The 12245-nt window shown below is 50.9% G+C and overlaps 1 protein-coding gene across 1 annotated transcript; it reads right to left on the minus strand.

Moving 5' to 3' along the window:
* Positions 1 to 1548: 1548 nt before the first annotated feature.
* VOLCADRAFT_107389 (uncharacterized protein) lies at positions 1549 to 12040 on the minus strand (the record flags this gene model as incomplete). The annotated part of the gene is made up of 14 exons (XM_002956782.1): positions 1549 to 1715; positions 2030 to 2374; positions 2533 to 2801; positions 3158 to 3232; positions 3952 to 4037; positions 5855 to 6065; positions 8395 to 8464; positions 8501 to 8633; positions 9015 to 9107; positions 9512 to 9595; positions 9942 to 10228; positions 10365 to 10434; positions 10815 to 10904; positions 11996 to 12040. The coding sequence occupies 14 exons, from the start codon at positions 12038 to 12040 to the stop codon at positions 1549 to 1551; spliced, it is 2025 nt and encodes a 674-aa protein (XP_002956828.1).
* Between the last annotated feature and the right edge of the window lie 205 nt (positions 12041 to 12245).

The raw sequence follows: 12245 nt of genomic DNA on the forward strand, positions 1-12245 counted from the left end.
CGTAAAGCGTTTGTGGATGTGTATATGTACGTATGTACGTATGTGCGTGCTTGGCGTGTGGATGTGTATGTTTCGGTCGGACACTGATGTGTGAGTGCGGGAGTGAGGAGGTGCCGAAGGAGGGGGAGGGAGAGGCAACCAGTATAGGATGTTCTCTCTCCTCTTACACGGCACACACCATGCGAAACGCGGACTTTTATAGGGCTGTCTGCTGCAGTGGGGGGGTACGTCAGCCTGCCTTCATTTCCCCATCTCTCTCCTTCCCCTACACGGCCTTCTTCCGGGTCCCCTACTTCCCGCCCGCCGAATTTTCCCGCTCCGAAACCCCTCCTTTCAGCCATTTTGCTCCACTGCCACGATACGTTAAGAGTGCGGACAAGCAGCCCGTGCTGCAGGTCGCGGATCGGGCCGTTGTACACCCGGCCGGGCATCTGCAGATTTGGGCCCCTTTGAGCACGAGGGGCTCTCGTCCATCATCCAAGTAACCCGTCATTCATCTTTCAGCTGTGTAGCAATGGAAATGGAAAGACAGCACAACAAACTGATTGCGGGACTGCGAGTAGTAGGTGGTCGCGGCACATTCTGTACACACATGTTACACCAGGGCTTCCATGGAGGGTGAATCCCACTACTACACCAACCAAAAGATGAGCCATGCATGCATCTAACTGAACCATAGAGATGTGAACATTCCACAACGTGACACCTCTGCCGCTTCTACACAATCATATACACACGAATATGTACACGCGCACTGCTGATGCAAAGGCCGCCCTACACACCTGGATGGGCATATATATACATCTAGGTCGCAAAGGAGTATGTAAGACCTCGAGGGCCTGCAGGCTCAAGCCTGCCCCATGGCATGATCAATCGAAAAATGTGCAACCAGATTAGATGCGAAGCTTATGTAAGCTCAAACAAGAATGAATGGATTCCGGTCTCAGGCCTTTGCCCATCCATTTATATTCTTGACCGGTTTCAGCTAGATATGCAAGCTAAGGTCTCCATCCATCCAATTGTCACACCAACTAATGATTACATACTGTATTCGCCGGGCAACAAAAAAGATTTTTATCCAATAGTATCTCAAAGTGGCACTTCACGGGTGCTGTGTATCCAGCGCTGCCTGATCAGGCCATTCAGCGCTGCATGATCAGGCCACGAAAGTCATGCGATGAAGTTTGTGGTGAGGAGTTGAATCAAGCCATTAATTGACAGGATATTAATCGCGCTTTACTCCGTTTAAAGATGGAATGAAGACGAATAATGAGATTCCTATGATGAGTTGTTTTGTACATAAGGTTCGCCTTTGCTCTTCACTCATCCCCCCCTATAGAGATCATGACTGAACCATACCAGCGATCGCTGTCGCGACCACACAGTAGCTGGCAGACGTATAACATGTACAACATTGAAGCACCCGTACTACACATCATACACACATACTCGTGCACATCCATGGCAGCTAACTTCCATGCATGCATCATCGACAGCCGTACTTGCAGCTATTACCGGATTATCATTTATTTATTTATCATGCGCACCCTACGGCTTCACAGTCCAGCGCAACTGGCGCCGGCCTTTGCCGTTGCCGTTACCGTTGTTTCCGTTACCGTTGCTTGGAGTTCCAATCGTCACAGACGGTACACGCCATAGCAGGCAGTCTCTGGAGCACGTGGTGCCATTCTCCACGCCATTGCACCTCCCATCACCTGACATCACATCACAGGGGTACAGAAATAGTAATAAGTGTATGTGTGTGGATGTATTTCTCAGTTATGGCCACGCTATACATGAAAGGAAAGGCAAGTTATGACTGTACATCACCTGCAAGACGCTTATGCAGCAATTGAAGATTATAGGTTACACAGCGGTAAGCATGTGCAGGTTTCCTAATTAGGGAATGCATTCGTTTATCTGCTGCATCACTGGTTCCACAGTACGTAATAACAACAACCTTTCCTTTCGGTTTGAGAATTTGGAAAGTCATGGCTGCTTGTACGACACTGTACGGAGCCGTATTTACCGCAGAATGTTGTGTCTCTGCAGCGCCCGCAGTCGGTCGGGCATGTATAGCACGTCTCAGAGTAGCCCCGGCGTGAGCCGGTGCACTTGCCATCACCGCAATAGGCACTGCTGCAAAAGCCGCAATCCGTGCAGCCACTGGTGCTGCTACTGTAGCACTTCTCGCCCAGCGCCGGCTCGCAAATGCCATTCCGGTTGCAAGTACTGCATCTGCCACAGTCGCCTGGGCAACTGGCGCAGGTCTCTCCGCCCCCGGCATTGCACACGCCGTCCCCGCAGCACGTCAAAGTACCGTTGCTGAGGCGCGTGCCGCAGTCCGCCTGGCATGTAAGGCAGGTCTCACCGCCTGCGGGTGTGTGGAAAATGCGGCCAGTAGGATACGACAGCACAAATGTCGACGCTCGCGTCACACCAGCCACGCATTACTGTAGTAATAAAGCCAGCCAGCCAGCCAGCCAGCTGTTCTTCCTCTGCACACATAGCCGCGAAAAGCAACCTGCCTACCTGAGCAAAATCCATCTCCACACACAACGCACGCTCCGCAATCCGCAGCACACGAGGAGCACGTCTCGCCCGTAGAGCAGGTTCCATCACCGCACACAACCGGGGCAGGCGGCGGAGGCGGTGGGGGCACAGATGAGGGTGCCCAACGGAGGCCGATGATGTTGTCCCCAGACCCCGACATGAAGCCGACATTCGCACTGTAAGAGATGCGGAAGAAGCCATTATCGCCCCAACCGGTGCCCCAGCTGTTCTTGGCAATCCAGTACGACCTGCACAGTGGGAAACATGGACACGCACATGTAGGGGCTTTGCGGCGGAAGCTGGGTTGAGGGTTTTAGTGTCTTCAGGTTTCAAGATTTTTAGGTATGAGCCCACTGTAACAACCACACACACATTCAAAATGCAGACTGCTACTGTTGAGGTCGTTTTAACATGGCATACCATTAGGTCATAGCATCACGTACCAGTGATAAAGCACGGAACCGCGTCATGGTCACACGCGAACATGCTTCAATTCCCATCGTTCGATGTACGATGAGTCAGTACAGTACTGCTCAATGCAAATCTATATTATTGGTATGCAGCCTCAGCAAAATAGCCTTTCCTAAATTTTACTCATCCTTACCCTGTGTCGTTGTAGCCGATGGTCACAACCTGTTGGTAACCAGCCAGAGGGCTCACACCGTCCCAGACGTACGGCCTGTATGTACAAGTTACAAGTTACAAGTGCCGCACGAGTGCGGGGGGGTCCGTCAAAGCCGGGAGGCCATGGACTATATATTGAAAGTTGATTACACCGTACGACCGACGGCGGGTTGGGTCCTGCCAACTAGACCCCTCCTCATCCAGTCACCCAACATCCGGAGAGACAGATCAGCCACCACCACCATCTCAGCATGCGAAACTTAGTCCATCAACTAGACCTCATCTCCACACCTCAGCAGCGTTAGTAAACCTAGACCTCCCGAACAATGTCGGGGGTCTGACCAGGAATCAAACCCGGAACCTTCATATACACAAAGGCGCCACCAGACCAGACCATGTAGTTATGTAGTTATCAGTCGTTCATGCGTTCAGCACATGCCACAAGGAGGCAAGTTCAAAAAAGGAGTTAGGAGCTAGGCACCCCTCATTCAGGCATTTTTATATTTACTACCGTACACACAAAAAAAACTAGATATTCCAGGAGTCGGGCTGCATGATGACAAACTATTACCGTCGTCGTCTGTAAATGTGTGAGTATTCATACACCATTTAGACTATCTATTATACGTACCATGTACGGCGCAACCTTTAGGCCATTCGACTTATATAAGATCTACTTATTTCTCGGTCCTACCTACGACCTTGTTTATCGATGATAGAAAAAACCTACAGACGGGAGTCAACCTGCTGTGAATTTGTGCAGCATGAACTTACTTTGAGCTGACAGGCCAGTAGAAGAAGTCGTTGTATACAGCAAAGTACGTAATTACAGCGCCACTCGTACGGATGTGATTCTTCGCCTGCGCAATACATTAACAGACAGCATCAGGCAGCACAGCCGTGAAGGGCTTTCTTCCCTGCTGCATCACGCTCCCTGCTTGGATGACTACTAAGTTTGCACAGTAGGTGTAGTAGCTGGCCGCTGAAAAGCCTCTCGAGATGCTGGTGGAGCGCTTAGCGCGCATTTGTAGTTGTTATGTGTGCCGAACTGTGTATCAGTACTACTGTAATACCAGGCAAAGAGTACTCAGTTGGGAGATGCCAGGGGAGCTGATCCCTCTTACAACTACAGCAGGGAAAAACTTGATCCAATTTTTGATCCAATACCGAACGAGGTTTATGGTGGGTGCATATTCGTCCAAACTTTGCGTATGTATGACCAAACCATGAGTGTGTACGTACAGGTGTAGGGGGGGGATATCACCTATGTCTTAGCTGAAGTCTTGGACAGGCTCAGGAAGCGGAGTGATGCGAATAACCTTGCAGAGGGGCCCTTCGAGGCATGCCTAAAGGACAGAGCAGTGCAGCTTCAGATATCTTTCATGCGGCAAATTGTAGGAGCTGCCGGACCAACACACCGCCTCCTGTTTGCAGAGCTGTCGCAGCTACCCCTACACTACCACGTTCTCAAGCAGGTTGTGAGGTTTTGGAACCATGTCCGTTTACAGCGTGGGTCTGTGGCACACCAAGTTTTGCGACAGGAGGTCGCAGAGTCCCTCTCCAACCCCGAAGGGGCCGGATGGGGGACACTACTCCTCCGTTTTCTATGTTTTTTGGGGCACGACGTATGGAAAGAGGCCCCGCAAGGGCTACACGAGGTAGACGAACGAGTGGAGTGGCTGATGAACAGGCCAATGCCAGAAGGTGTGATTTTGGAGTTCAAGGACCGATTAGTGAGTGGTTGGAAGCATACGCGTTTAGATGTCCAGCCTGACGTGTATCCGTCAGACGGCAAGCAACCAGGAATCCACATGGCGAAGTATAAGCATTGGATGGGTCTGGCGGCCGAGCAAGCGGGCAGGAAGGAGGTGCTCCCGCATATCACAATGTTTATCCCGCATTCGGCGAATCGCAAGCTTATGCAGTTTAGGCTTTGCTGTTGGGCACTGGAGGCTAACAGAGCGCGTAAGGGACGGCGTTATATACCTAGGGAGGAGCGAGTATGCCCTTGCTGCGGCACTGATAGCCACATCGAGGATGAGAAACACATTTTGCTGGACTGTCCGGTGTACGACAAAATCAGATCTGATATGGGCTTTCCACGCTTCGAACATATGAAGGACGCTATGAAGTGGGAACCTGAACGCCTGGCAAGGATGCTGGAACGCATATGGTCCCACCGCAACTCTATCGTTCCCTTTGGTCGTTAGTATCCTTCATCACTTGTTTCGTTGGAAGTGCGAGGTAGGATGGTGCTTATAGGCGATTTGGCAGCCCTTGAGCCCTCGGCTCGTACTGGGGTGGTTTGCAGGTACAGGGAACGCACCCACGACCATGTAACAACAACAACAACCTATGTCTTTGCCTAATTGGTGCCAGTAGAATCATGTGGAGAGGTTTACTAGGAAAACTGCATGATGAACGTGTGGAGGACCATATCCACCAGAATGCAGTCCGACATATCGAAACCGGAACCGGGGTCTGGGTTGGGGCATTCCAGGCGCTACTGTGTCGCAGCGGACAGCTTCAAAATAAAGCCCGCACATATATCCTGAGATGGGAATCCTTGATATCTCGGGTAAGCCTTTGCGCCGCGCTGCTACACATACACTGTCAGACACTCTGTCCACGGAAGTACGGAAGTATGAAGTACGGAAGTACGGAGGTACGAACGTACCACGGTGAGATCTGTGATGTAGGCCTTTTTGAAAATACCGCCAGCTCGCCTCTCCGGTGCAGAATGAAGTGTGCAGGTCGGCACGCTTGGGTTGTACGGATAATTAGCCTCGTATGGTATGGTCTTGACTGCAAGGGCCTTTGTGGCTGACGTTGCATACCAGCCGTTATCGCAGGATGCTGCTGTGTCCACGCCGTTGCAAAAGAAGAGCCTGCGGGTGTAGCAGCAGCAGTTGCATACAAACACACATAAATCTCAACTCAGGGAGCGTTGTGCAATTGACGACTTGCATGTATTTCGGGATCACTTTGCCACCTTGTTAAACCCAGGAGTTGGGGATACGGGTGTTGAAGGTGCACATCGGCTCCTTAACTATATATTATTTCTGGGGCCCCTTTGGGAGAGGGTGCTTGGCAAGCATGTCGGACTGTCATGGACAGGAGGGCACGGGCAGCTAGCATCCTGGATGAGCCTTTCACCTTGGAGGAGGTAGCGCGTGCTGTCGGTAGGTTACCAAACGAGAGGGCTCATGGGCACCATCGGAACGTTACCGTTATGCACGCCTCCCACGGGTGGATGAGCAGGGCAGGCAGGGAACGGAGGTGAACTGTATCGTTCCAGCGCTGGACGTTTTGTTATTAGAGCACATCAGGGCAACTGGTGACGTCACCAGTTGTGGAAAGTCGACTTTCCACAGCAGTTTACCAAAACGGTGGTATCCCCAATTTTGAAGAAGGGTGACCATTGGTGGCAGGAAGTTATCGGGGCATTGCAGTTGGAGGAGCACTTGTGAAATGCTATGCGTCAGTGATTCTTGACCGTCTGGTACGTGTTGAGGAACCTGCGGCACCCATGCCAAGCGGGTTTCAGGGGGGGTGTTGGCACCGCTCATCACCTCTTTGTCAAGCAACACCTGGTCAGGCGGCATCGGATCACGGGGCAGCCGCCGTTGATAATAGTACAGATTGACTTTGAGAAGGTATTTGGTAGGGTGCCTCACGAGCACATGTGGCTTCGATTGCAGAAGAGGGGGATTAGCGGCCCCATGCTAAATGCTCTGAGAAAAGCGTACGAGAAGGTGTCCATGGTGATTAAGGTAAATGAGAAAGTGGGGGGAGAGTTTGAGTCTAAGCAAGGCGTGAAGCAAGGGTGTCCTTTATCTACGGCCGACGTGTGAATGCGGTGCTTTGCAACCCAAGATCGAGCATTTCTGTTGTATGGCTGCCAGGTGTAGGGCCCTTTTGCGCTGGCAGAGGTCGTGGACAGGGCTTGAAGGCGGCGGGACAAAGCCAACCTTGCGGAGGGCATGTTCGAAGCCCGTTTGAAGGACATTTGAAGGATAGCGCAGTCCAGCTGCAGATTTTATTCATGAGGCAGGTAGTGGGGACGGCACGGCCATCCCACAGGCTGTTGTATGCGAAGCTGGCTGGACTCCCCTTACAGTATTACATGGTGAAACAGATTCTCCGTTTCTGGAACCGCCTTCAAAAGCAAGTGGGGCCCATTGCTCATGCAGTTTTACGGCAGGAGATAGCGATGCCCTGACCAACCCGGAATGGGAGGGTTGGGGAACTTCAATGTTGCGACTGTTTTCCTTCGTGGAGTGCAATATTTGGAGCGGAATACCGCAAGAAGTCATGGGGGTAAAGGAGCATGTCGACTGGTTGTTGAGTAGGCCTCTACCCGAAGGAGCGATGATAACTGCACTAAGAGAGCGTTTGATGAGCGGCTGGGACCATACGCGTCCGACTGCCCTGCCAGAGGAGTACCCATCAGATGGGGAGTGCAAAGTATAAGCACTGGATGGGGCTGCCCTTTTCGGGAGCCGCAGCCGTCATGTGGCCAACACATGCTAAGGTTTTCATTCCTCGTTTAGCACATCGTAAGCTAATGCAGTTCCATTTATGTTGCTGGGCTCTGGAGGCAAACAGAGCACGAAGGGGCAAGTACCATGTCCCCAGGGGGCAGCGGTTTCGCCGCTGTTGTGGTACTAATAGCCGAATCGAGGATGAAAAACACGTGTTATTGGAATGCCCAGCTTATAATGACATCCATGCTGAAGAGGGATTCAATCATCAACAGAGCATGTCGGAGGCCATGCAATGGGAACCAGTACGTCTGGTGAGGATGTTGGAACGTATGTGGGCTCACTGAAACTCAGTTACCCCGTGGTAATTCCTGTTCTCCGTGGCTTTTAGGTGTATAGATATTGCCGTTGGGCCTTCGGCTCGTATGGGTAGTCTTACAGGTATGGGGTCATGCAACCCCAACCATCGACAATCATCTTTGCCGGTTGTCAACAGCAGTGTATCCAGATCAACAGCAGCGCAACTTTTAGTCACATCGGCAGCTAGAAGCATTAACAGCAGCATCAGCACTTGTAGTTGCAGCAGCAGTGCATGCAGCTGCAGTGGTAACAGCAGCAGGGACAGCATTATTCGCGGGTTAGCCACAGCAGCAGGGAGATATCATCAGCAGCGAAAGCATTATCAGCAGGGGCAGCATTAGCAGGATTAGCAGCTGCTGTGGCACATACGTACCAGTGCTCCGACAGGTCGATGTTGGCTGCAGACATGTTGCCAGCCACCGCCACTGCCGTCTCAGCTAAGCCTGTGGTGGCGAAGGCCACACATGAGCCGCAGCTACCTTGATCTTTTACTGGAGAGACATAATTATACGATCCATTCACACGGGAATCCCATGCCGGATATGCCACCGCTTTAACGACGTCCGTGTAGGTGTAGCTGCCCATCGTGGAGCTAGATTGGGCCAGAGGGGTCTGCAGCAGATACATGGTGTATCGGTTAGCCAACCCGCCAACCGGCCATGGCATTAGTTAGGTGTACAGTTGGTGGTTACAAGCAGTGGTTACATACAGTGGTTCCTAACAGTTGTAATGAGTTGGGAAGTGGTCATGGCAGGTCGTAGTGGTAGCTTCAAACCTCGATCAAACACGCTAATAATGCGCGGATCTTCTTGGGTGGTACCGATTTATTACTTCTCCAGGGTTTAGGGTTTAGGGTTGGGAATAATGCCTTTCCAAGAACCACACTTACGGATATGGCCAAGCAGAACATTTAATTATTGCGGGATCCATGCAAAAAGCGACAGCGCTTATGAAGACGAGAAGGCACATAACGAACCCACTCCATGCACGAACCTTTGCATCAGTGAACGCCTTGCTGATGTCGTCCCGAGACAAACTCTCCGCGTTACGAGGGTCGAACTTCTTTCCTTTCAGCTTTGCCGAAACCTGACAGGGTAAGGTTCATTGTGCAAAAGAGTATGTCTGTTTGAATGTATGTGCACGCCTTAGCATAGTTAGAAACAGGGTTTACAGTTTTTACCCACAAGCTGTAAGCTAGCCGTCAACCAGCATGGCATACATACACACCTAAACCTACAGTCGAAGCCACACAGTTACCCGCAGTTGCTCACCATACATACTCCAACGCACAGCCTGCTATGGTATGCCGGGCAGTGGACATTTATGTGCCCGTGGCACCTCAATTACATACAGGGACTCTTTTTCAAGGACGTAAAAGCACTCAAACAATGACACAGGCATATATTTACGACAGCTGTACTCACGCGTACCTAGCGCATTCAGACTTGATCAAGACATACATACACTCCTACGCGTGCATAGCTGCATACCTTGCTCGCGGCCGCCGCGGCTGCCATCATGTCCAGGGTCTTCTTTGCAGCCGCCAGGCGCATAGTGTCCACATTTTCGCCGTCCTGTGCGGGGTGGCGTCAGAAGGGCACAAAAAACGCCTACATCAACATGAAGCGCTAATACTGAAAAATTGCGATTCTGCCCGATAAAAAGTTAGGGTTAGCATCACCTTCCTCACTGTTGCAGAGCGAATGGCGTCTTTTTGTATACGTACACAGGCACGTGGCGTGTTAGTGGATAAATGCGGCGGTGATTACATATTGGCATGCATGGGGAAGGGCCATGTGCGCGTGCGGGTATGCTTGAGGAAGGAGCGTGATTGAGAGCGGCGCGTGTTTGGGACATAGCCATGTTTAGGCACCGGGCAGCTGATAAACAAACAGCGGGCATAACATCCTAGCGACTCACGGGCAGGCACAGGCCTGAAAGAGTTCGCTTGGAGACGTAGGTGCCGTCACATGGCTTCACGTCAGCAGCGCTACCATCCATGATGGAGAACGCGGGTTGCATGGGGGCAATCAGCAGATCACCAGCGGCAGTGAAGGCGTTGCATCGCGGGGTCCTCCTGCAATCCGCTGCGAGGCTGGCGGGGGTCGCACTCGCGGACGCGGAGCTGCTAGGTGACAAAATGTAAGCTGCCGGGATTTCTTGCAGCTGGTAGAAATCGTAGCCGTCAACTGCTGGGCAGGTGGTTCCTGTTGAGGAAGACGTCGCCAAGGAGGCGAGCAAGGTTGATAGGGCGAGAAATGAGAAAATGGAGAGTTGATGTGGAAGAATGATATGGGCGGTGATCAGCAGGAAACGATTCCGTGGAGTAAGTTGCGACAGCACCTGGAGGGAATGTGTGAAGGGTCATACATCTACAGGGACGGATTACCACCCGGGAGAGAAGCGCATATCCCTGTAGTGGGGGGCAAAGGAGTGTCATCCAGAGGGGAGGAGGCAGCAGGTTGTGCGGTGCTGCTTACGCAGCTGTACTATCCGCAACAATAATGCGGTCGGAGGTAAGAAATGACGGTAATGAAGGTGACAGCGGTAACGAAGGTAACAAAGGTAACGAAGGTAACGAAGGTACTGAAGGTAACGAAGGCAACGAAGATAACAATTGAGGGCATGGAGGGTAATTGCCTTGGCCGACAGACATTGTGGCTGTTGGTGAACGTGCAGGCCTGAACTTATACCCGACCGCCATGCTTATAAGCGCTAGGGAACACACAGCGGCAATAAACTGGACTGCAATACAGCGGTGATGCCACTTGGGTACCTACCTTGGCTGCTTACGAGTCCCCAAAGGTAGAGCATTGCAGGAATAAATAAAGCTATATTCCTAAGCGTTGACATAACTCTGGGCGCCATGGCTTCTGTCAAATCCTGAAGGTGGCATCCATGTATGGCGACGACGGGATCCAGAGGTGAAGCTCTGTGCGCAGGTATGCATATGAGAACATAGAAGCCACCTTTGACTGAAACTTACCTAAGCGTGCCTCGCACAGCTCGGCGGGTGGAATTGCCCTAGAGCTGCGAGTGAGGTACTGTCTTACTTAAGGCGCAGCAAAGCTTAAATTATTCTCCTCAGAAACGTTTAGGATATTTGAAGTAATTTTGGCCACGTAGGCTACCGCAAACAGTGGGCCCCTGCGTTTTATAAACCTATGTCGTACGTTAAGAAACCCTCAATATTTACCGTACTTATGCCTACTGCACTCACAGCGCTCTTCTGCAGCTCACATGCTTTCTGGGGCTTACACACACACCAAGCAGATATCTAGCTGGGTGTGTGGTTGTTACAGTGGGATCCAGACTCACGAAGAGCAAAAATGTCTCCTGCATAGTATTCATGATCTCACGGCCTTATGAGTGGATTGTTGAAATGACCGCTTGCGTGGTTTGCCTGCAGAATTCACAGGTTAGATCTCGACTATTATCTTTAGGACTTACAAGAAAATGTCCATGTGTGCTCCGGTGTAGCGTGCATCAACGAATCCGCATACCGCTTCCTCTCGACTGCTCCAATTTAAGTTTCAAAGTTGATGACGAAATAATAGTTTCTGTTGGAAATGACTGACACTCTGTTCTAAATGGTAACTATGACTGACACTCAAATACTGGAAAATGGTTACAGCAGTAAGGGGATGTTTCCACTTGGATTAAAAATCGCGGATTAAGGTTAGCGCAATTAGTTAGCGATTTCCGCCTGTATTCGCGCGCTTCGCGGATTAAATATAGATTATGCTATGAAATGAGCATCTTCAAGCATTCTTCAAGCATTCTTCAAGCTCAAACTTGGTGGGAAAAAATTGCTACCTGGTGGCCACCACCTGCACGCATCAAATTGACAATCTCGGATTAACACTTCTTACGACGCCTCATAAAAACTCCGATTAATAGGTTGGAAGGTTATCCTTTATAAAGGCTGTAAGTGTTCCTAGTTTTGTAGAAGCTTTTTGTTCGGCATTACGCACCACACAAGGTGCTGCAAGGTTCAAAAGGTGCTGCAAGGCCTTCATGTTGATACTCGATAGTCTTTTAAATGTCTGGCAATACTCGTTTTGTATTTTATGCACGGAATGGCAAATGCTGTACCTCAATCCGTTCCTTAATCCAGACACGGATTGGCGCAGATTGAAAATACCTTAACCCGTGACTTTTAATCCAAGTGGAAACACCACCTAATAGGACCCAACGGGGTTCCGCCGCTTTGCTGGTCTTAAC

The sequence above is a fragment of the Volvox carteri genome (assembly GCF_000143455.1).
Source record: "Volvox carteri f. nagariensis unplaced genomic scaffold VOLCAscaffold_65, whole genome shotgun sequence".
NCBI lineage: Eukaryota > Viridiplantae > Chlorophyta > Chlorophyceae > Chlamydomonadales > Volvocaceae > Volvox > Volvox carteri.